The sequence below is a fragment of the Oncorhynchus mykiss genome, chromosome 13, assembly GCF_057628025.1.
Source record: "Oncorhynchus mykiss isolate SJ-2025 chromosome 13, ASM5762802v1, whole genome shotgun sequence".
Lineage (NCBI taxonomy): Eukaryota > Metazoa > Chordata > Actinopteri > Salmoniformes > Salmonidae > Oncorhynchus > Oncorhynchus mykiss.
Window position 1 is genome coordinate 28,832,840 of NC_143034.1, and position 25,444 is coordinate 28,858,283.

At 42.0% G+C, this 25,444-nt stretch overlaps 2 protein-coding genes across 5 annotated transcripts; both read left to right on the plus strand.

Moving 5' to 3' along the window:
• Window positions 1-786: 786 nt before the first annotated feature.
• Window positions 787-20,586, plus strand: LOC110485887 (puromycin-sensitive aminopeptidase). Of its 4 annotated transcripts, none has more exons than XM_036940558.2 (23): window positions 787-1,197; window positions 4,323-4,413; window positions 4,656-4,733; window positions 4,952-5,073; window positions 5,491-5,598; window positions 5,932-6,132; window positions 6,283-6,379; window positions 6,478-6,511; window positions 6,771-6,885; window positions 7,076-7,240; window positions 7,409-7,513; window positions 7,703-7,763; window positions 7,892-8,001; window positions 8,136-8,199; window positions 8,355-8,494; window positions 9,646-9,780; window positions 14,225-14,465; window positions 14,900-15,042; window positions 15,547-15,603; window positions 16,040-16,147; window positions 16,458-16,613; window positions 18,072-18,119; window positions 18,256-20,586. In XM_036940558.2, exons 1-23 carry the CDS (start codon window positions 904-906, stop codon window positions 18,400-18,402), a joined length of 2,820 nt encoding a protein of 939 aa, XP_036796453.2. In that variant the 5' UTR covers window positions 787-903; the 3' UTR covers window positions 18,403-20,586. The 4 variants fall into 4 exon arrangements, with proteins under 4 accessions (XP_036796453.2, XP_036796455.2, XP_036796454.2 ...); XM_036940560.2 differs by having other exon boundaries at window positions 14,225-14,444; XM_036940559.2 differs by having other exon boundaries at window positions 815-1,197; window positions 4,323-4,407.
• On the plus strand, window positions 20,530-25,127 carry LOC110485891 (UPF0669 protein C6orf120 homolog). The gene is made up of 2 exons (XM_090195945.1): window positions 20,530-21,302; window positions 22,143-25,127. Exon 2 carries the CDS (start codon window positions 22,207-22,209, stop codon window positions 22,762-22,764), a length of 558 nt encoding a protein of 185 aa, XP_090052071.1. The 5' UTR covers window positions 20,530-21,302; window positions 22,143-22,206; the 3' UTR covers window positions 22,765-25,127.
• The last annotated feature ends 317 nt before the right edge of the window (window positions 25,128-25,444 follow it).

A 25,444-nucleotide genomic window follows, 5' to 3' on the forward strand; every position in this document is an offset into this window, starting at 1 on the left:
CCTACCATCAACTAATCATGTCAATGCGAAGCTATATGGAGCAATACTCAATTGTTACAAAATTTGAGGCGCACAGTGCAGTACGGAGCGCAATTTGGCTACTGCTTGCCTCTTGAGGCTTCTCAATTGCATCACACCATCCATACGCCTCCGACCACATTTTTGGATCAAGCATAAGTTGGTTCTTATGGATGCAGGCTACAGCACCAGTTACTTAGCCGTTGGACAACAGATAATAAAGAGTTACATGGGTTTAGATAGTGGAATTGTCTCTTAAATTGGTTGCTTTTTCATGACATGATCTGAAGATTTGAGCAGCAGCTACTTCGAACACCTTCAGTGTCTGTGCACGTCTTTTTGGCAGGAGGATTCTTAAGCAAACAAAATATAGTTGATAAAGAGATGTCTGCAATGACCTACATGAGTCATGTGAGAGTAGCTAAGCCCTCTACTTGTTTCCATAGGTGATTTACACACACTCACTACTAGGCAACAACATAGACAATCATCAACACTTTCACAACATAAAAAGGTAAACAACCTGTTTTTTATGCAAATTCTTACTTATTTTCAGAGAGTGCAGATGACTTAATGCATTATTGTTTTTTTCTGCTACTATCTACTACTACTAATAAGGAATGATACAAACAGAAAGCATGTAATTGTCAATTATGATTTATGTCAAATATTTTACATAACATAGCTATATTTTTGGAGAGAAAAAGGTTACTGCAATTGACAAACTAATTCAAAACCAAACATATTGAACACACCCCCTTGTTCCAGTGTTCCTCCGCGATGACGCTGTTTCCTCGTCATACTGCGCAGCTACACACGTTGTTACGGTGGATTTGAAGTGAGAGGGGAGGACCCTAGCTGGTAACATTTCTAGCAAAGGATTTTATGTTGCTGGTTCTCGGCCGTCGGGTTTCGCTGTCATTCGTAAAACGAGTAATTCCCCAAGATCCAGTTTTGTTGTCGAAGCCCATTTTGCAGAACTTCAGAACTATCAAATTCCGAGTAATACACAGCAGCACCGTCTTCGCAATCGCCACCAGACAAAATACAGACACCATGCCTGAAAGGAGGCCCTTCGTAAGGTTGCCCACTGACGTCTACCCTGTCAACTACGGGTTGTGCTTGAAGCCCGACCTCATCGACTTCACGTTCGAGGGCAAGCTAGAGGCGATTGTGGAGGTAGGTGAAGTAATTGAAAGACAATTTGTATCGTACTTGGTGCATGGTTATGTAATCTATTTTGCCTAATGTACAACGTTCGAATGGCGAACGTCAAAATGCTAACTAGCTAGCTATCTTGCCAGCTATCTTGCCAGCTAGCGAACCACAAACTAACGTTATCTACTAACCCATGATAGTAGTGGCAAATGGCTAGCCTAGCTCACTTTAGTTAGGTTGAACATATGTATTCAATGTAGAAAATATTGGCCTGAATGGTACTTTCCAGAGTAACTAGCTAGTTAGCTACCTACCTAGATGAACCGTCATTCGCTAGTTAACTGCTAATACTAGTTAGATAGCTAGGCACAATAACGTTAGCTAGCTGTAATTTTTGCAAATCGTTCACTGGCTAATAGTCACTACTACACACTTCTCACTTTAAATTAATGTATAGTATGATCAACGTCAATGCAAAGATGTTGATTTGGCTTCAATGCTAACGATAGTTGCATGTCAGCGCACCCAGTTAGCATGCGCGCTAGTGCTAACTGAGCTAATGTTTGCTAAATCATAGCTAGTAAATGTCTTCCTACTAGACTTCCCAGCTTCCGTCTGTGTTAACCTATTTTGCAAGCGTGTTGCTAGCAGACCATTTCAATGACAAAACACTAGACATTCAACACCCATGATGTATAACATTCAGAACGGATCTTGTTTGATGATAATGACAGTTTCAGAAATATTGTTAAATGATTCATAACCTGTCTGATTGGGAAAATGGTGTGCAACCTTGCGTACTTCCCATTGCCTGTTGGTATGTTGATGGTGTAAACCAATTACTTCATACGGATGGGCATTAATTCTCAAACGGACGTCAAAGCTCGATCTAACTAGAGATTTTATTTATTTTGTTATACTGTAAAACTATTTGGTGGAATGTGCTTTGGCTACCCGTACAGACAATTTACATTTAGTCTTAAAGACAACTATCCTTTCACTTGCGGGGCACAACAAAAAAGAAACCAAGCCACCCCCCCCTCCTCCTCCCCCCCTCAGTTTTACCCCTAAATTCACTTTCCCCTCCATGCCTCATTCACTCAATTGCCTTCTGACTGCTCCCTACACACACAGGCGCGCTGAGTGTGCATCACAAGCTCCCGTTAGGCCTACAGAAATAAATGCCTATAAAAACGTTATCTAGCTGATGGATACACAAATTACATTCCTTGCCAAATGATGACAGTTTTATCACAAATTATAAATGGACTGGTTGAAGTAGGAAAATGTGTTCCAACAACAAGCAGCAGTTTGGGAATAATTGTCTCCAGCCTATTTTCTGCTGGGTTCACCTAGACCTAGACTGACCAGGTGAAAGCTATTATTCCTTATTGATGTCTCTTGTTAAACCCATTTCAATCAGTGCAGAAGATGAAGATGAAGGGGAAGAGACAGGTCAAAGAAGGATTGTTAAGCCTTGAGGCATGGCTTTTGTATGTGTGCGCCATTCATATTGTGAATAAGCAAGACAACATATTTAAGTGCCTTTTAAACGGGGTATAGTAGTAGGTGCCAGGCGCACCGGTTTGTCGAACTGCAAAACTGCTGTTTTTTTTGTGCTCAACTGTTTCCCGTGTGTATCAAGGATGGCCCACCACCCAAAGGACATCCAGCCAATTTGACACAACAGTAGGAAGAATTGGGGTTAACATGGACCAGCATCCCCGTGGAACTCTTTCGACACCTTGTAGAATCCATTCCCTGTAGAATAGTGGCTGTTCTGAGGGCAAAAGGGGAGGGGGTTTAACTCCATATTAGGAATGTGTTTTTAATGTTTTGTACACTTTCTGTATGGGGCAATTAGTATTTGTTATCTGTAATACTTGAGTATGATTTAATTTTTTTCCCCAATACGAGTACTGCAACTGTCAAATGCCCATCCCAAATACTACACCACATGTGTATTACAGACTTGCTTGCTTCATTTGATTAGTTTCTAATGGGTGTCATATTTGGTGACAAATGTGGTGTGTAGATTCCTCTCAGATGTTTGCATACACCATCTTCATCTCAGAACACAGGCTAGGAACACAAGTTACTCGTCAGCATGGGGACATAACACTGGCTGTGTTACAATGACACTTAAAACGCCAGGCTAAACTATTTTAGTACTTTACACACAAACATTGTCTAAATCTAAAAGATTACGGTATGTGTTATCTATGTGCCGCTGATCTATGTTTGGTAGCCTATCCATAGGGGGATGGCACATTGTTTTACGCAGTTGGTGAACTGCATTTGCCAAGGAAATTAGGCTAGATGAAAGGATTAGACTACTCTGCATTTAAGTGACAAATACAGTTGTCAAGTATGGCATTTTTAACTGCAATACATGGGCTATGTGTTGTCAGTTGCGTGGGTGCTATTTGTATGCACAATCTATAATTTCATTAGCCAAGTTAATGTCAATGCCAGCCCATGATTTAAAAGTCTACAGCACAATAGCCAATAAGACTCATAGCGATGTGGCACCGTGCCATCACCTAGCACACTCTATAATTACAGCCCTGCCTTCTTGGTTACAACCTCCCAGCTCTCTGAGTATCAAAATAAACAACGGCAGCACCCAACCGTCAATAAATGGGACTAGCCTACTCTCTCAGAAAGCCGCGTCTGAGTGTGCCACTGGGTTCCGCCCTCAATAAGTCGGACCGTCGCATGAGCTGCTATCACAATGCATTCTAGTCAGAAGCCCTATAGGCTGTCTCTTTCTTTCCCCCTCTCCAAACCTTCTTTCACTCCCTTTCCGCTCTCCCTGTCAAGCCACAATTGTTTTTCACGGTGACACTGAGCCACTGTAGGTTAAGCCTGCTTGGCCTACAGTAAGTTGTTTGATCCCTATTGCTGCTATCTGACACAGTTCCGTTTAGATTTACCCTTAATGGTGGATTTGCTTACGGCAGAAAAACAAATATCCTAGTTTGGAAGTATTATATCGAGGGAGTATTATCGTTGAGGGACTCTAGAATGACTTTTTTTTTTACACTTATTAAAAATATGGCGTTCTTATGTCATCCCGGGGATTTATACAAGGGTGTGCTAGGCCCAGATTTGACTTAGTAGTCGTGTTTCTGTCATTTTCCCAGGTTAACCTAGCCACTAACCAGATTGTGATGAACTGTGCTGACATCGACATCATCACAGCATCCTTTGTACCAGAGGGAGGGGAAGGTGAGGGTGAGATTCTGTCAATTGTCTTTTCATATTCCTTTTAAATATAGACAAACTTATTTATATATATATATATATATATATATATATATATATATATATATATATATATATTTTTAATTCAATATATTTCTTCTATTTCCTGATTAGACCTGCTTTTTCAGGCCTGTTAGGCACATTTGTATATTCTTTTCATTATTATGTTATGGCAGCGAATATCAGCCCTGCATTTTTTTCCTACTCTTTAGAAATTAATGCTACAGGATTCAACTATCAAAATGAGGATGAGAAAGTAACTCTGTCATTCCCTAGTGCTCTACAGAAAGGTAAGTCAAAGGACTCGCCGTTAACCAGAATGGCTCCAGGGCTTTTTAGGTTTATACTAAAACCTCCACTCTCTGCCATTGAGAAGCCTCAAGAGGCAATTCTTCCTGGTGTTTGACACCATGCCATGTCTTTTTTGTTTGTAGTTGACAAAAAAACAAACCTCTTGTTGTAGTAAAGGCTGAATAAACACACGTTGGTTTTTGCACCTGTTTCCCAGGATCTGGCACTTTGAAGATTGACTTTGTTGGGGAGCTGAATGACAAGATGAAAGGTTTCTACAGAAGTAAATATGCAACTCCTGCAGGAGAAATCCGCTATGCTGCTGTCACACAGTTCGAGGTACAGTAACTAGGCGCTCCTCCTGTCCTGCAACACTTCTTGGTACAGTAATGAGTACATTTTCTCTCGGCAGCAGAGTTGATTTGCTTAACCCGTGTTGCAATAGTGTTTGAGGGTTGTCACACCCTGGCTCTAGGCTGAATGTTTTAGCAACCTTTGTTGTGGATTACTAATAATGCAACATTGTAATCTCTTAACTTTAGAAAAAAAAATGTGGGGAGGGGAACGACATGCCCAGCTGCTATATAAGGAATGTTGTTTATTTTCAACTTTCACTAGAGGTCATTGGAGTAGCTTTATTATAAAGCAGCCCTCTGACACCCTCCAGGATGTTGGCCTGACATAACACGCTGTGAAATGTGTTGAAAGTATCTCGCCTAGCCTCCCATGGTGTTCCCTCCTCTCTTCTCTCCTCAGGCCACGGACGCTCGCCGGGCCTTCCCCTGTTGGGACGAGCCAGCTATCAAAGCCACCTTTGACATCTCTCTGATAGTTCCCAAGGACCGAGTAGCCTTGTCAAATATGGTACGTGTCACACTCGAACTCTTCCGCCTGGGGACACAAGACCCCAAACAGCTTGAGTCACATTTCGCCGCTCTGTTGTTTGCGCTCTGCTAACATTGGCTTATGTAACATAAGACAATGTTGTTGGGTCACTGCATTTCCCCCTCATCTAGCTACAAGAGTAAGTCTGCTGGCATTCAAAATGTAACCGAGTTAGTATGTTTTTCCAAGATGTCTGCCCTGTGGACTGTTAAAGGCTATGAGCTCATTCTTCAAAAGCATTGCTGACTCTGATAGGACTTTCTGATGACATTTTCTGTCCATACTAATATGCCCTTGTCCTCAATGACACAGAATGTCATCGATCGAAAGCCACATCCAGAAGATGACAGCCTTTTGGAAGTGAAATTCGCCACTACCCCCATCATGTCCACGTACCTTGTAGCGTTCGTCATCGGCGAATACGACTTTGTGGAAGGCCAATCGTCGGACGGCGTGACCGTACGCGTCTACACGCCTACCGGAAAGGCGGAACAAGGGAAATTTGCACTAGAGGTGAGTTGTTTTTACCCCTTTTTAAACCTGGATACAGGTTAGACCAGTACTAAACACTAGTCATGTGTCACATATTGATGAATGACAATTGGCATCAAGTGTAAAATAGAAAAAAAAACTAGATATCATTTCCATCGACTTTTCTCACAGGTTGCTGTAAAGACCTTACCGTTCTACAACGACTACTTCAATGTTCCTTACCCACTGCCTAAAATTGATCTAATAGCCATCGCTGACTTTGCTGCTGGTAAGTACAATTCAAATGACTCTATTTCAACTATTATATTGTGACGAAAAATAGGAATTATAGTCAAGATCTAACACGCTTGGTGCTGCCCCCTCCAGGTGCCATGGAAAACTGGGGCCTTGTTACCTACAGGTAAATCTAAAGTAATGTTGCTAAATTTGCAACTAATGAGAGGATGCACAGTTAGCCTGCCAATCATGTTATTCCACACAGATTATTTTGTTACCACTGGTGGGAAATGTATGTGATTAAAAAAGTATTTAAAAAAATTACATGCAATTTATGTTTTTGTGTTAATGCATGCTACCACTAGGGGGAGTGTGAAATGATTCGCATTTTGCACTTGTTTTTTTTTTTGAGTTGACCTCGCTGTGTGACCTCGTTTTCCCAGGGAGACGGCGCTGCTGATTGACCCGAAGAACTCGTGCTCGTCCTCACGGCAGTGGGTGGCCCTGGTGGTGGGACACGAGCTAGCTCACCAGTGGTTCGGAAACCTGGTCACCATGGTAAACAACCACTGCACTCTTTACTGCTTATGTAGAAACCAAAAACACTCTGCTGGTCAATGACCGAAGGACATTATCATGAAAGATATTACATTATTGAAGATTATCTGAACAACTTTCTACAATTTCATTGTCATGAATTGGTTTTAGTCAATAAGATCCCCCCCCCCCCCTCCCCCTTGCCTTGTAGGAATGGTGGACCCATCTGTGGCTTAACGAGGGCTTCGCATCATGGATCGAGTACCTCTGTGTGGACCACTGCTTCCCTGACTACGACATCTGGACACAGTTTGTGTCTGCCGACTACACCCGCGCCCTGGACCTGGATGCGCTGGACAACAGTCATCCCATCGAGGTGTGTTGGCTTTAAGTTTGTAAGATGATATATACATACATACATACCATATGTTCTGGACCGAAGTTTTTCAAAAGATGTGAATGTACGTGAGGTATCTCTGTCAGATGAAAGCGAACCTCGCACTGTGTTTTGAAAGCATGAACTGACTGATCCCCTGGGCTGCAGGTGAACGTGGGCCACCCGTCGGAGGTGGATGAAATCTTTGATGCCATATCCTACAGCAAAGGAGCGTCTGTGATCCGTATGCTGCACAACTACATAGGAGACGAGGTGAGGAGCTGCCGCCCGGGCACACTGCCATTGTTGTCCACTAATTAGTCAAGCTCTCTTTCATATGCTAGCTAAACGGGTATTGCGTGAACAAGTGTCTCTGTTAACTATTTGTATGTTTTCATCTCTGATGTTTTTCTTGATTTTCTATCTTTCTTTGTAAACCTCTTTTGTTTCTTCTGTCTCTAGGATTTTAGGAAAGGAATGCATTCCTATCTGTTGAAGTTCCAACATAAAAATGCAGCAACAGGTAACACTGTCAAGTCTCCTATAAATCTCCTGAATTTATAACGTCTTGTCTGGTCCATTATAACAAGAATGTATATTTGAGCATTGTAATTGGTTGGTGACCACCTCTCTCCCCACCACCAATCCCAGAGGACCTATGGGACTGTCTGGAACAGGCTAGCGGGAAACCCATCGCCCTGGTGATGAGCTCTTGGACTAAGCAGATGGGCTTCCCTATAATCGTAGTGGACCAGGAGCAGGTAAATAGACCACAATGGAAATAGTCTTTGGACAATATGAATGTTCTGTGTTTATCCTGTGAGAGGGGATCTCTCTGTTTTGGATATAGCTGTTTGTGTATTAAATAATCACATGTATTTAATTTTTTTTGTAGCAAGGGGATGACCGCATCCTCAAGATATCTCAGAAGAAATTCTGTGCCAGTGGACCACATAATGGTAAGATAATATTTTCCAATAACTCAACACAAAAACAAACAAAAAAAGCCAGGTACAAATCGCTGGTTCCCTATTTGTCACTTATTAGCTACATGAGACACGCGTCCTACTTTGCTTCATCTCATTGGGTCTTGCGTGTGTCAATCATCCACCAGGTGAGGACTGCCCTAACTGGATGGTACCAATCAGTATCTGTACAGGTGAGGACCCCGGCTGTACCAAGCTCAAGGTGCTGCTGGACAGCCCAGAGACCACCATCACGATCAACAGCGTCAGCCCTGACCAGTGGGTCAAGGTGAGGACAAACAAATTCCACCTATCACGTCTGTCTAATATAGAATTGAGTTGAAAACCAAGCCCTGGGGCCTTAAAATGTACTATAATCCTTATACAGAGTTGCATGTTTAGGGAAATAGAAAGCGGTCTAATGAAAGCGAAATCGATACAAAAAATGCTCGCTTCAAAGGCCATGACCTTGAAGGTCTGCTTGCTTGGAGAGTTATACATTTTTGTGAATGGGCCGTAACATTCATGATTCTGAGACGGTAAATACTAAACAAACGGGTGGGGGATCATTGAGAGTTCGGTAAACCAATCACCTGACAAAAAAAGGGTCGACGAGAGGTTAAGCCCCAACCATGGCCCTTGAAGGTCTTTGAAAGGGGTCAAAAGGTCACACAGAGGGCTGTTGAAAGGGGTCACTAGAGGGTCAGGATTTGTGAATGGACCATAGAAATTGCTGTTCACTGAAACGACGTCATTAGTAATGTCAAAGTAAGTTCGGGGAACTGAGAACCATTCAAAAATAACCACTTGATTGGGACTAATGGTTGCTTGAGCAGGATTATAACCTGTCTAGTCCCTATCTAGTTAGCAATGATAAAGAGGATCCACAAGGCCAGTGGTTCCCAATCAGGGGTACTTAGACCCCTAGGGGTACTTGGCCTATCCACAGGGGGTACTTGTGAAGACTCATGAGACCATCAGCTCACTGGTAAAATGCACAAAGGATTACTTCGGGGGTACTCCGGGCAGAGCAAAATTCAATTGGTGGTACTGTAACCCAAAAAGGTTGGGAACCACTGCACAAGGCTATGGTAGGGAGAGTGAAACTACCTATGCGTGTGCCTTTCAGAACAGAATTATCCATGTACTGAGTTGATCAAAGGGTTAGAAAATATCTCTTCCTGTTTCCTTAATGCTAAGCTGTACTTTTTATGGCTAGAATAGAACATTATTTTGTTAATTTGTTGGGTGGGGTCACTCAAGCATATAAGGGCTTTCTTCCACACTTGCTTGTTAGGCAGATTTATTTCCGCTTTAGCTAACAAATTTGGAACAGCAAATGGTTTTGCATGACACCGACAAAGGAGTGGAAGAAAACAGATTGGCAACAAGGCTATGGTCTTTGGCTGCTGTTCAACTGTCCTCCTCCTCCCCCTATAGATCAACCCAGGAACAGTGGGCTTCTACAGGATCCAGTACAGCTCGGCCATGTTGGAGAGCCTGCTGCCTGGTATCAGAGACCTCACCCTGCTGCCTGTTGACCGTCTGGGCCTGCAGAACGACCTCTTCTCCCTGGTGAGAGACGACCGTCAACACTACACCAACATGCCCTTTAGCTCGACGCTAACGTTCAAGAATACATTTGATATTTATGGTATTGGTGCTTGTTTTTAAAGTTAGTCATGAACAGGGAAATGGTCAGTTCCTGTAACAATCATATTCATAAAAAATAATTCCCTTCTGCCACAAAACCCTTAGGTTCTTTCCCCTTCCATATAGCAAGGCCCCATCTGTGGCAAAGAAACAGAACCTTCAGTGTTTAAACAGATACTTTTTGAGGAAGCTCAGGGTCAAAGTCTCCCCTAAAATAAACTCTAGCAGCTCAATGTTGTAAATGTGAAATCCACGCAACATAAAGTTAAGGGACCCCAACATAGTGTCAAATCAAATTTTATTTGTCACATGCGCCAAATACAACAGGTACAATTTCACCCTACCGTGAAATGCTTACTTAAAAGCCCTTAATCAAGTTTTAAGAAGAAAAAGTGTTAGGTAAAAAATAACATTTTTTAATATTTTTTAAAATAACACCCAAATTGACTCGTGCGCTCCTATGTGGCAGAACAGACAGGGTTGGTTTAGACTGACATGAAAACTATATTTAGTCTCCAAATACATTTTGCACAATGAGCACTTGTTGTCTCTCATAGTTGTTGGTTAGATAGCTAGTGAATTTGAGCCATATTAGTATAGACATGACATCAGTCAAAACGAGATACAACTTGCTGAAACGAACCACCTACGATTCCCCACATGGCAGCTTATTGTCATTGTTGCTAGCTATCTGACCGTTCAGAATCATAACAACGCATGCCTTCTTCCGGACACATTGTTGCTAGCTATCTGACAGTTCAGAATCATAACAATGCATGCCTTCCGGACACATTGTTGCTAGCTATCTGACAGTTCAGAATCATAACAATGCATGCCTTCCGGACACATTGTTGCTAGCTATCTGACTGTTCAGAATCATAACGCATGCCTTCTTCCGGACACATTGTTGCTAGCTATCTGACAGTTCAGAATCATAACAATGCATGCCTTCCGGACACATTGTTGCTAGCTATCTGACTGTTCAGAATCATAACGCATGCCTTCTTCCGGACACATTGTTGCTAGCTATCTGACCGTTCAGAATCATAACGCATGCCTTCCGGACACATCGACGCATGTTGTCAGCCAACCTGTCTATAGCTATGGCAGCCAAAATAATTATCTGCTCAGCATTTTTATACATTACCCTAATCATGATGTCAATTGCTTAATTTACTCAGGAACCACACCTGTGTGGTAGTGGTGAATGAGTCATCTGCAACCGCACGACTATGTATTACAAAAAAAACAACAAGAGGCCCGCACCTGAACCTAATCCGCACATTTAGAAAATGTGCATTCAGAGATGTTTTTTTGACAGGGGTGCAGGATTTATTTTTCCCTAATTTAGATGCATTTCTGATAAATAATGTCTGATATTTTGGTAAGCTATTTTGAGAGCTTGACAGGGGTGCAGGCTGTCCCCGACCAACAAAATAAATATTGGTCTACAGAGAGTCAATTTTAACGTATTTTTTTCATATAGACACACCCTTTGTTTTACTAAAATCAACTGTATGTTGGTTGCTGAGCTTGTCTGGTGCTTTAAGCTCTGCGATTTAAAAATGAAGACACAAATTATTTGAGAGAGCCAGAGATCAATATAGTCTATCCAGAAGGAAAAAATGGTTCATGTTTCTCTCCCCCCCCCCCCCCCCCCCCGCTTTTGCAGATTCTGCCATTATGCTCATGATGTTGCCGGTAATAAGCTACACCATTTGGAGTGCCAATTTATCGTACCAGTGCCACTTATGATTTTCATATGCACATTTTAATCTAAATGAAATGAATGAAAATGATACAATTCTAAAAGTAACTTCTATTGCCGATATGTAAAAAATTGCCTACATAAAGCCCAAAAATGTACATTGCAACCTGCAGGTAGAAAAGATCATGATAAAAATAAATATCCTATAAATCCCATTGGCTTTGCCTGTCTGCAAGGATGTTGAAACATGGTCTAGCCAGAAGCTGGTGATTGCAACATATTCTGGGCCCTCAGTTTCCTGCACCAGTGAGCTCCTGACAGACACAGCTGTAGGCTATTTGCGCAAGGGATAAGAAGTAATCAGGAAGGCCTGTTTTATGACGGTTCCACTGGATCGACACTTTACTTTTGTTCCCCTTTCATGCTGAGTGGTTATCGATATAGGTTACATTGAGGAATTAATGCGTCTCTCAATGGAAGTAAAAACAGACTTTTGTTTACTTGCTGTTTTGAGGTGACGAAATTGCTTTGACAAGCTCCACCGTGATGGCGAGTTAAGACGATCAGAAATGGTCTCAGATCCTCAAATGGGCACACTTATAGGCCGACATTTGCAAGCAGGCCAGGTAGCCTAGTTCTACTTCTATGCGTAATCAGGTGCGTGTCCTTACTCCAGAATTTACAGGAGCGCTTCAAACAAAAGACAACGAATAGATTGACCATTTGAAAATGGAATGAAATAAACCCAAACTTTCTTTCTCACAAGTGTAGCCTAGGATGTGCACTCTGCAAACAACGTGCCCAACCCTAGAATGTGAACGGTAAGACTGTAATAATAATATATTGAAAGCATTATAACAGAAATAACCATAACCAAACATTGTAGATTAGAAATGATGGGAATTAACGGTAAATGTACTACTGGTGATATTGGTGTGCCATCCCCTCGTCCTCTGCAATGGATTAGTCCACTGAGGCGTGAATCAGACATGTTTCTCGTGTGCCATAAAAAAAATCTATGTATGTTTGTGTGCGACTGCTCGAGTACAAAAAATCTTGGTCGATCAACAGCCTGTCGACTAAATGTAGTCAGCCAATCCAGTTATTGACTTGTTTTGTTTAATGGTCTCTACCTAATATAGTACTCTAAATACCCCAATTCATGTTCAAAAGAATACAGGATCAAAAATGTACACCATTTAAACCAATGAAGGTTCGTAACTTTAAAGCCCGTTATCTCAGAATCCTCTTTTTCCAGATGGAACCTTGTAGACCCAAGCTCTCTGACGTCGTTTTGACCGGTTGTAAGGAAATGAAAAACTGTGAAATACGACCCAACATGTTTCTGATAAGATTTCAGTTCGGCTTGGACACATTTTATGTGGTTAGGAAATATGATCAGCTTTTATCATGCTGATTTTAAGATAGGGGACCGTCTGTAGAGGTTGCTAACTACATTCGCATTCTCTCAAGATGCTGAAAGAAATCATATTATCCCATATATTTCAATATGTGCTTTTGGTGTATAATTTTGCTGAAAGAAATGCTTAATTCTGCAGGAGTTAATATTAAGGCTATGCGAGAGGATATAGACTAACAGTCGGTGTCCGGATTTCAGTTTCCATTTAATCCATCTGAACGGTAGGCTAAAGTTCCCTGTCTTGTGACTGTCGAATATGTATAGCGCCCCCAAACATTACTTTTCTGACCCTCCCTTCTCTTTATTTTCAACTCCATTTCGCAGCATTTCTCTTATTTAATTCAACTCCGACATTGTCCTTTTTTCCCTCGGTGGATCGACATCCACTGTTTCTGTCCGTTCCCAAAAGCATTTGGCGATTGGCATTTAGGCTATTTGGGGCTCTGTACAGTTAGGACAAATGCCAGAGAGCCTCCAATAGATGTATGAAATAAACATTTATGGATTCTTTTATGTATTTTCTCTTTATTCAACCTGCCACCCACCTGCCCTTCATCTACACAATATTTAATGAGCCGAAACCCACCCCGCGGATATACCTGCGCGGACTGCGCCTTCTGAGTCTACCTGCGCATCACTACAGTGTGGAAGCACCTGCTTTCGATATACTTTGTATCCCTCATTTACTCAAGTGTTTCCATTATTTTGGCAGTTACCTGTACATGTTATTGTTGTGTGTTTTGTGGCCATGTAAACGTAACTGCTATGGTTCGGTAACGATACTTCTCCTTTCTCCCTCTGTACCCATGAGTATTAAGCTCTTTGACTAAGATATTGTCATGTGAATTGTTAACGATTTGATTCTTCAGCCTTTTTCTCACCAAAGCCTCTTGTGAAGATGTTTACTGTAGATGTTGGATAAACAATGTGTGATCTAATCTGCTTGTTTTCCTGCTTTCTCCTATTCCTCAAAAGCTTCGTTGTCCCATTCATTCAGGGCTCAATTACAAACACTGTAGATAACATCATAATACTGTGACTCTTAACCACATTTCCCCTGCTCTTACCTCCTCTATTCCTCTTACCTCTTCCCCCTCATTCTTCATATTCCTTCTCTTCCATTCCTCTTTTACCTCTACTTTATTTTCCTCCTCTATTCTCCTTCTACACCCCCCCCCCCCATTCCTTCTCTTCTTGTCTCCCATGTTCATCTTATTAATCATCTTCATCTTCCTCAGTCGCGCGCTGGCATGATCAGCACGGTGGAGGTGCTGAAGCTGATGGAGGCCTTCGTCAACGAGCCCAACTACACTGTATGGAGCGACCTGAGCTGCAACCTGGGCGTGCTCTCCTCCCTGCTCTCCCACACCGACTTCCACGAGGAGATCCAGGAGTTCATCCGGGACCTATTCACTCCCATCGGCCTCAAGCTGGGCTGGGAATGCAAGCAGGGCGAAGGTGAGCCCCCTGGGGCCGGTGGTAAGCGTTACGAACTGAGCTGCCGATTCAATCCTCAGCTTTTAGCCCCAAGTCACTTGATGTAGTTCTGATTAGGTTGGATAGGTATAAGAGCGAGAGCAATCAGTCTACGTTGCACTCTTGATAGGCTTGGTGGGATTTATTTTCTGCTATATTGCTTACACCTATACAATCCTTTCAGTTTTGCTCAAGTGCCTAGGGGTTAGGGGCTAAGGGTCAGGTTTGGAATTAGGCAAGTGTTTTGTGTAGTAGGGGTATCAGCCCAGAGCTGGTGATGTATGGATTTACTGGCTCCTGGATTGACTAGCGGTAGATAAAGTCGGGCCTTTTGGATGAAGTTCAGTGTGTCAAAGCGTTTGTGTTTTTAACGTGTTTGAGACTGACTGTTTTCTGGCCCTGGTTCTTTTATTCTCTCCTCTCCCCCCCTCTCTCAGGTCACCTGGATGCCCTGCTGAGGGGCCTGGTTCTGGGGAAGCTGGGGAAGGCGGGACACAAGCCCACGCTGGAGGAGGCCCGGCGGAGATTCAAAGACCATGTGGAAGGCAAGCAGATCCTCTCTGCAGACCTCAGGAGCCCAGTAAGCTGTTCTGCGCCACACACACACACACACACACACACACACACACATTTATTCATAGAGAAACACACACGTGTTACTAACATGTAGTTACATAAACAAAGGCCCCATTCCAAACTAACCTTTGCCCTCTAACCCTAGGCTCTTGATGACTTTCCGTCATGAATTTTTAAAGGATTTGATTGGTCAGCAATTTGATAACGTCTCCACCTAGGCCTCTGGTTGGCTAGGTTGAAGCGTCGTCAGTACTGCTTTCACCTGTCCATTTATTTCAATCAGTTGTGGTCAATATTTCAACAATGGGCCTGCAATCATGTTATTGATCCTACTTTCCAACAGTGACTTCTCATTTGTAGATCATTTCTAAGTGCTAATGATAGTTATTTAGTACCACCATGACTTGGAAGTAGATGCCCTTTATGAGACAAAGACATAAACTGATTGTAAAATCAAGTGATGAAACTGTGTTGAATGCCCATGTGTATGGTCTTTGTTTCTCTCCAGGTGTACTTAACAGTGCTGAAGCATGGCGACAGTGCCACGTTGGACACGATGCTGAAGGTAAGTCACACCAGCTAATGGTGTATTCACTAGTGCACACCGTAGAAAAATGTTTTGCAACGAAAACAAGCATTTCTTATTGGATAAATTCAGATTAGTCCCGCCCTGTTTCGTCACATTTGGTTCCTAGACAATACACCCCAGCCAGGCCAGCTGGTTGGCGATCAGTCTCCTCAATAAGCATGAGCCATATATTGTAAGCGTGAATGATTTCAATTACATTTCCTCAGTCAGATGAAGAGGATTACCAGCTCGCTCCCTGTCCTAGACTCTCGTTAGAGCCTCACCAATAATCTGTGACAGATAAAGCTTTAATCACAGTCAACTGATGAGAATTGATATCATTTGATTTCATCCCATAAATGTCACACCAAAGGTAAAATATTAATATTTTTCTCTCACATTATCGCTCTCTAATCTCTACCACCCTCTTCAGCTTCACAAGCAGGCTGACATGCAGGAGGAGAAGAACCGCATAGAGAGAGTGCTGGGAGCCATCTCTGCCCCCGACCTCATCCAGAAAGTCCTCACCTTTGCCCTCTCGGTATGTACACACAACCATTCCTGCCCTGGCATCTGGAGTGTGTTGCTTGCTCCTGCTATTTTGTCAGGAGAATATAAAAGACGGAACAAAAATCCCTAGAAACTTTCATATTTCCACCTCGTGTTCTTTTGGTCTCGCTTTTATGGTGTTCATTCTTGAAAATAGCCGGTGCAATTGTTAACACTGCCGTTAACTAGCTTCGTAAATGTAACCCTCCTAGTTATTTTGGTCATACGAGTTTACCTATAAGATGAGCATGATGAATTCATGGCAATTGGCAAAAACCGACCCCTCTGTCTCCCCTACCCAGGAGGACGTGCGTCCCCAGGACACTGTGTCAGTAATCGGGGGCGTGGCCGGAAGCAGTAAGCATGGAAGGAAAGCCGCCTGGAAGTTTGTCAAAGACAACTGGGAGGAGCTTCACAACCGCTACCAGGGCGGTTTCCTCATATCACGGCTCATCAAGGTAAATGCTCCGCTCTGAAGGCTCTGAAGCATTGTCGTGGAACTGTTCTTATTCTCATGTTTTCCTCGGAGGGCACTGTATACGGTGCATTTCGGAAGTTTCCAAACCCCTTGACTTTTTCCACATTTTGTTACATTACCGCCTTATTCTAAAATGGATTAAATTAATTAAAAAAATCCTCATCAATCTACACACAATACCTCATAATGACAAAGCTGAAAGTTGTTTTTTTTTAGAAATGTTTGCACATTTGATTAAAAACAACAAACAGAAATACCTTAATTTACTTAAGTATTCATACCCTTTGCTATAAGACTCAAAATTGAGCACAGGTGCATTCTGTTTCCATTGATCATCCTTGAGATGTTTCTGCAACTTGATTGGAGTCCACATGTGGTAAATTCAATTGATTGAACATGATTTGGAAAGGCACAACTGTCTATATTAAGGTCCCATAGTTGACAGTGTATATCAGAGCAAAAACCAAGCCATGAGGTCAAAGGAATTTTCCGTAGAGCTCAGCTCAGGATTGCGTCGCGGTACAGATCTGGGGAAGGACAACCATCTCTGGAGCACTCCACCAATCAGGCCTTTATGGTAGAGTGGCCAGATGGAAGCCAATCCTCAGTAAAAGCCACATGACAGATCGCTTGGAGTTTGCCAAAAGGCACCTAAAGGACTCTAACCATGAGAAACAAGACTCGGGTCTGATGAAACCAAGATTGAACCCTGACACCATCCCTACGGTGAAGCATTATGCTGTGGGGATATTTTTCAGCGGCAGGGACTAGGAGACTAGTCAGGATTGAAGCAAAGATGAACTGAGCAAAGTACAGAGATCCTAACGAAAACCTGCTCCAGAACACTCAGGACCTTTGACTGGGGCGAAGGTTCACCTTCCAACAGGACAACGACCCTTAGCACACAGCCAAGACAGTCCAGGAGTGGCTTCGGGACAAGTGTGAATGTCCTTCAGTGGCCCGGCCAGAGCTCGGACTTGAACCCGATCAAACATCTCTGGAGAGACCTGAAAATAGCTGTGCAGCGACGCTCCCCATCCAACCTGACAGAGCTTGAGAGGATCTTCAGAGAAGAATAGGAGGAACTCTCAAAATACCTGGTGTGCCAAGCTTGTAGCGTCATACCTAAGAATACTTGAGGATGTATCGTGGCCAAAGGTGCTTTAACGAAGTTAAGATTTCTAAACCTGTTTTTGCTTTGTCATTATGGGGTATTGTGTGTAGATTGATGAGGGGGGGGAAAAAAAACATTTAATCAATTTTAGAATAAGGCTGTAACGTAACAAAATGTGGAAAAATCAAGGGGTCTGAATATTTTCTGAATGCACTGTATATTCTGTATATATTATTAGAGGAATGTATTATGGAAGACTGGTAGCTTTTGCATGTGGCCCAATGACCTAAGCCAACTCACTTGTGTATTCACCCCTCTTCACAGCTCTCTGTGGATGGATTTGCCATTGACAAAATGGCTGCTGAAGTGAAGGTGAGCAATCATATTGGTTTATACCTCTTTTAATAGTGTTGTCTTGCTCAATGAAACTGTTAAATGTTAACTAAAGTAAGTATAGCCAACTTCTGTCATTTTTTAATTCTAAACGCGGCCATTTTGTATCTTCCAGAGTTTCTTCGAGAGCCACCACGCGCCGGCGGCCGAGCGCACGGTGCAGCAGTGCTGCGAGAACATTCTCCTGAATGCCGCCTGGCTCAAGCGCGACGCCGACGACATTCACCAGTATCTACTGAAGCGCAAAGCTCCCCCGGTCTGAACAACCCAATCTCCCTTCCAGCGCGGACCTCCCTGCATCATAGCTGCCTCGGCCCCCCTTCTCAGTCCATAGATGGAGAGCGAGCATACTCAAAGCAGGCTTAATGTCTCTAAAAGGAAAAAAATACATATGATGACGAAGTCGACAAACAAGCCAAGAATTTAACCAAGCGTTGAAAAAGAAAAGAGACTATTATACATAAATAACAAAGCAAATTCATTTGTCTGACAAAGAATGTAGTTACCCCTATTCTGCCCATCGGAAGATGATACATGAGTTAGGTTACTGGGGTTTAACACTCCCAGATATGATTTGCGGAATGGCTATCCCAGTGTGTGTCCCAAATGACACTCTATTCTCTATTAGTGCACTATTTTTGACTTGAGCCAAATGGGCCCTAGTTAGTGCACTTTACAGGGAATAGGGTGCCATTTGAGATGTACACCCAAGTCTGAGTGCATGCTCACACTCCCGTACAGTTACGACACGCAAAACATAAACACTTGCATACACACACAACCTTGCATTGTAGTTTGAAAACTGTGAATTTCTTTCTTTTTTCTCATCTCACTCCTACTCTATGGAGAAAAAAAAGCATGAATAATATGATATATCCTGTGTTGCTGTTTTTGTTCACTTTGTTTGTTTTCTGTACAAACAAATTATTTTCTTCTTTTTTTTCCCGCCATCGGCGTTTCGCAGTTGCTGGTTTTTACCCAACAGGTGTTGTGATTGGGTAAGAGCTGGGCAGAATGGGGTTAATATAGCGTGTGATGTTTTGTTGGCGGTAGTTAAATGAACTCATGGCACTGATCTCCATCTCTACTAACGGTTAGGACAAAAGGCGAGCAGCGCTAGCATGGTACTACATGTATACTGTATAATGCAAGCATTCTTGCAAAGACGTTCCACAAATCTGAATAGCGATGTTCATCGTTACCTTACCCACCCCTCTCTTCCCCCTCAATCCATCATTCTACTCTGGCATTTGATACATACCATCTCTCCCCCCCAGTCGCCTGTATTCTCAGCCCTCTGTAGAGTTACAGAATGATGTATAGTATGGCAAACGACAAACATGCATATTTAAATTGTTTCTTTGTCTGCCACATTATATACAAAATTACGTCTTGTTTTCAAAAACCTGTTTTTATAAGATGCAGTGATTTTTCATTTTAACGTTGAGGAAAAACTTTCATTTATTCTAAAGAATTAGTAAAACACTACTTGGGCCTTTTAGTGCAGTTAACACCAGGAAACTTTAGTGTAAGATCCTTAATGATGTACTGGCTCAGTTTGAACTTTGAAATGATAGGATTTACTTAACACTGCTATTGAACTCCAAAGCCTTAAATTGGTAAAGTGGTTTGCAATAATTACACTGAAGTGGATGAAATTCCACTGCAAAGTTTAAAAAATATATATTGTTTCTAACATGACCGATCTACACACACTTGTTGAACGAGTATATCTATACAGAATTTGATGTGGCTTTGAAAACATTTACCGGAGAAGATCATCAAACTAATTGTCACTCTTTCCCTGGAACATTTGTTGTGCTTTTGTTTAAAAATACAGTTGGTGTTCATTAAAGTAAAAAGAAAAAAAAAGACTTAAACAATATGAAACTAGTACAGTTGATTTATGATTGCGGTGTGTGTGTGCATGCCTGGAAGTGGAAACCAGTTTGATATGTAATTGAACAATTACTAATACAATTTAATACAATTTTGTATGATCCTAATAAGCAAAAACATGATCATAAATAGATTACAAATGGTTCTAGTAAAACCTGCAATAGAAATGAACGCTGTACATAATTAAAGTTGACCTAAATGAGAATAAAGGAAATGGGTATGATGTATCGATGGAGGGGAGTAAAATTAGTCTGTACATGTTGTTTCACAAGGTGTCTGTAAACTTGCGGTGGTGGATTTTGGTATGTCTGAGATTTACATGCTGTTATATTTTCATTGCAGTATTACGCTGCAGTCCAACGCTTTGTGGTAGTGCGTGGAAAAAATGACTCCGTTTTTCAAACACTGAATGATCAAACTTGGTGTTGAATGTCACATTGCTGCCGAGAAAAATGGGGGGAAAAATGTATTGGCAGGACGGCTGTGACGCTGGTGTTGCCAAAGCAGTACATTAAGATGCAGTACAATAAAGTAACGTGGTAATTAATATCCTTCACTATGGGAGATTCTTTCACCTTGGTTTACAGTACCTTGATCTGATGATGCATTGATATACTGGTGAGTCTTCAATTCCATAAACTATTTTTTTTTTTACACCTTTCTATAATCCTACGCACAGTGCTTGGGAACTAGTACTACAAACCTGATCTTGTCGGCTGTATATAGCGGGGTTGGGGACCGCTGGTCTAAATGCACTTCATGGATTGAGCAAACACTAATGTGTAGGCATATTCTACAAAGTAATAATGCTGACATAATTCGATCAATGTGTAGCCACATTCTTTCTCTTTGTAGGCTCCTAAAATGTTGTTTTTTTGGGTGCAGAGCTCCTTTAGCAACTATATTACTGCTGTGTGAAGCGTACAACCAATTATCTTGAGGGGTGTAGGAGTGAACTTGACAATAAATGAATCGGGTTACTGTAAATAACTTATAGAGGACTGGTTAGGGTCACATTGTCTATTTATATATCAGTTCCCATATGTATATTTGTAGGATGATGTGATGTTAATATAGGCCCAGTGTTACTTGGTGGTTTGTGTTCAGTTATGAATGTGCTACTTTCCCTGTACTGTAGGCGGCGCCAGTGGATAAGTGTGAGAGACCCCGGAAAACGGAAGAAGTGAACTTGACACTGACTGGTTCGTTAGTTACTGGCAAAACAATAACCATTACTAAAGTTGTGCTCGGAACAATGTACAGGTGAGTAGCTAATGTTCTTGTTCCACAAACCTGCTAAATATTGTGATAACCGCAAGTGTTTCTTCTCGTAGCCCCGGAAAGTTCTTTGTACTAGACTACTAACATTAGCTAGCTATGTAAGGTTAATTTAGCGTAGCCAATTAGCAAGCTAGCATGAACGCTGGCAGCAGTAACTTGCTTCTTGCAAGGCTGATGAAATGTAGCTATGTTGTTAGTATCAATTAATCTATTTGCATATGTGTTGTTAAATGTATGTATTTTGCATATAGTTAACGAGCCACCAGTACAATACTCGACGTTTCGCTATCGAGCTAAAGTGTCCACATCATGGCCACGCGCTGTCAAACAATTGCTTTAGGACTACATTCTGCGTTAGCGCATAACTGAGTCTAGCTTTATAAGCTATTTTGTTAATGGGATTAGCCAGTCTGTGGCTGCTCTAATAACTAATTCACAGGCCAGCGATTTAGACGGACATGTAAGTGAGCAGTTAGCCAGCAGTCAATGCAAGGCAGACAGACAGGGTGGGCGTAACGTCTTTACAGATGGGCTACTCAAGAAGTATCTGCTAAACATGTGTAGAATATTACAAGGTTGCAGAGGTCACACAATGCTAATCTTTAGAAGAAGCTAGCTTGATACTGTATTTATAGAGCAGAGATATAGTGCAGGGCTTGTAGCCAGATCAGTGATCTACAGGCAGGAGGTGTCCGTTTCTAAACATCTCTTAAAAGTCAACTGGCTGAAGACCATATTGCCCCCTTGAGGATTTGCCCAGTACAAGCTTTATCAGGCTTATACTGTACTGTAGGTAATGCATTTGTTTGTGTTGCCCTTCAGGTTATCAACAGATGGTAGAAGGTGGGTGTTGTCCAGTCGGTGACTCTGACCATCCATCTCCATTATGGTGCTGTGCAGCAGCATGCTGGCTGTGGCATTCCTCTTGTCTCAGGCTGGGGGGTTCCTGCACTCTTTGGAAGAGGATGCCCTTCCTAAGGAGTGGGTGCTGCTCCACATGGTGCAGGGCCACATCGGGGCAGGCAACTACAGCTACCTTCGGCTCAACCACGATGGCAAGATCATCCTGCACATGCGCAGCCTCAAGGGTGATGCAGACCTGTACGTCTCGGACAAAACTCTGCGGCCCAGCTTTGACACCTACAGGCTGCAGTCGGTCACCTGTGGCCAGGATGTGGTCGTAGTGCCTGGAGACTTTGGGAGGCCCGTGGGGATTGGCATTTATGGCCACCCGTCGCACCAGGAGAGCGAGTTTGAGATGAGGGTGTTTTACGATCAGACTTCCCTCCAGGACCCGTTTGATAAAAGGTCGTACCCCTCGGAGGAGGACCGGGGGAAGCAGAAATACTCTCCAGCTCCAGAGGATGACTTCCAGGAAGAGGAGTCCATCTTCTGGACTATTTTAATTGGGATTCTGAAGATTATACTTGAAATTTTGTTCTAATAAATGTGTGCTGCTGCTCTCTGCCATGTGCATTTTTAGAATGAAGACACTTGTGGTGTAGTCGAGCTGAGCGCATGATGTTAATCTATCTGAGCCCGGTTTCCCAAAAACAATTTAAGGCTAAGTTCATCTTAGACCATAGGATGCTTTTGGGGAAACCTGGCATTGGTGATCTGAACATTGGACTGAAATTAACCTGAGGGGAAGAAGCGGAAAAGCAAAGGGAATATTATTTTTTATTTTCGTAATTCAATTGAGTGATTATCTTTTGATTAATGACAAAGGCAATGCCTCAATATGTTGCTTGTCAATCAACCTCTTGGCTGAGGCTTACCTCTTTGGAAAAAATGATTGAATCAAACCACTAGTATTTGCATATCTATATCAATTATGCCATCTGATTAAATGACTGGGTTATGGTGAATGACCACTGCTCTCCAAGCAAATACCATGGCCTAACAAACAATGGAAGTTTCTGATTGGTAGTGCCTCACTGGATGGACTGATAGCACTTCTTCATGGAAGTCGTGCAATGAGCCTGTTCACTTGAAGTCATGTAGAGTTTAGCCAACCTGGGCCTGGTTTCCTGATAGCAAAGACACTTAGGCATACAAGTGTTTAAACAATGTATCTTTCCTACAACGACCTAAGATGTAACATTTCAGTGATAATGCCAGTGAAGCTGGTGTTTGGAGGATATATTGGCACGGATGTCTCGGGCTGGCAAACAGTGCCAATATATCCTCCAAACACTGGCTTTGAGGACATTATCACTTTTATACAATGGGTTACCAACAAACAAATAATGATTGACATTTTCATAAACATTTTGAATTTATTCATACCATTTCATCCTTCCACAAGATTAATTCTATTGGTTATTAATTATATCGGTTGCCAGAGACACGACCTAGTCGTTCACTCTTTTTGTTCTGTATCTATGGACGCAACCCAGTTCTTTCTAAAAAGTTACCATACTGATTTCTTTCAGTTACCACACTGACTGGCAACATTCTTATCCCTCGCTTGCTAGCCAACTACGGCTAACTTAGTCACGTCAAACATTGCAGCCAGAATAACAGCAAAGTAGCTGCATTTGCGTTTGTTTAAGCTGTTTTCCAGAGACATTTCTCGTCAGGACACTGTTCAGACGAATTAGCCAACACAGCTAACACAATCCCTTCAAACTGTAGCTCGAAAGACTGCAAACTAGCTGCGTTTTGTTTTACCAGTTTTCTATTGACATTTCTTTGTGTATATCCATAAAAATTATGCCATTTGATTCATGATTTCGACTGGCTGAGAAAAGCTGTCTGCCTTTCTCGTCCCAACTCCCCGAAACGTTCATTATTATAGGACAGCTAGAGATCAAATTTCAATTTTGAAACAATGTTGGAAATGTCGGAGACGGCAAGATTTAGACAAATCTCCGCTGTTGAAAATCAAATGCTTGTCAAAAATAAATGGGAGATGGGCATTTCAACGCCATAGCTTTAGCCGGTGGTCATTTTTGGAATAGACACTGGCTGGAATGCGGTTTTAACCAATCAGCATCCACGATTAGACCCACCCGTTGTATAATTCCCAAAACACTAGGCAGAGAGAACATTCGCCAAGTGCGTCGTTGAGGCCTGTGTGGATACTGACAGGATCGGAATAATGCCAACGCTGCTCTCTGATCAGCTTTCCGTTAAAATCTTACTTTAACATTCTAATTATTCCACGATACTGACGATGGATCAGCTCATAGAAAGATCACATGGCTAAAATATTAGGCAAATCAAGATTTGGCACATCATGAAATGACAAATTACAGACGGTATCATACAAGAAGCAAAATATAACTCAATTTCTTGAACATTAAATGTCTTTCAATATGATTGAAATAGGCCTATAGCTTACTTACTGTAGGCTATATTTTAATGCAGTCATCTCTGTTTTAATTTGAAGTGTGTTTTTATATGTCGCTCAAGTCCAACGATGGTTTTGGGAAACAGCTCAAACGATGCGCCTACAAAGGTTCTAACGATGAACTTTGCCTTCAGATGCTTTTGTAAAACCGGGCCCTGTTCAATAGGTTCCAAATGGGAACAAATTACTTGGAGGTGGCAGGCACTACCTGAAACTTGCGTTTCCATTTGAAAACGTTTGCTCCCATGTGTGCCTAATGAACAAGACCCAGGTCTAAATTGGTGTCCTGGGTCTGAATTATGCAACAACTAAATATCAGTACACCAGTGAGCAGAGATGTTCAACAGTGCCTTTTGATCTGTCATGTCTTGGGTGAATGGCAATGCAACATCTCATGCAAATGGAGTCATTTTATAAGATTTTCAAATAAAGATGTGATTATCGTTGCAAAATACCTAGTGTCTGATTGTCTATGTCTGGGATATCCACAATATTTTTGTAAAATGAATTCAGATTCACTAAGTGCAATGATTTCATCACAGTTTGTTTACTTGACTGTACAAGTATACGACTCATTGAAATGCATATGTGTTCATGCATGCATTCATGTAAAATATACAAATATTGCTCTTACAAGCAATATTTTACATGCATGCCATGAATGCATGCATGAACACATCTAACATGAGGCAAAAGCAAGAAGAGGACCCTGCTCCACACACTCGATGGTGTTCTCACAAGAGTTTCTAAACTAATTATAGCTCGTTTC

What these genes read in the sequence shown, in the direction of transcription:
- LOC110485891 (XM_090195945.1), top strand. Translation starts at nt 22,207, where the DNA reads ATGGTGCTGTGCAGCAGCATGCTGGCTGTGGCATTCCTCTTGTCTCAG.
- LOC110485887 (XM_036940558.2), top strand. Translation starts at nt 904, where the DNA reads ATGTTGCTGGTTCTCGGCCGTCGGGTTTCGCTGTCATTCGTAAAACGA. An exon ending in CCCTAGTGCTCTACAGAAAG is followed by an intron (nt 4,734 to 4,951) that starts GTAAGTCAAAGG and finishes CCTGTTTCCCAG; the next exon opens with GATCTGGCACTTTGAAGATT. An exon ending in TGAGCCCCCTGGGGCCGGTG is followed by an intron (nt 14,466 to 14,899) that starts GTAAGCGTTACG and finishes CCCCTCTCTCAG; the next exon opens with GTCACCTGGATGCCCTGCTG.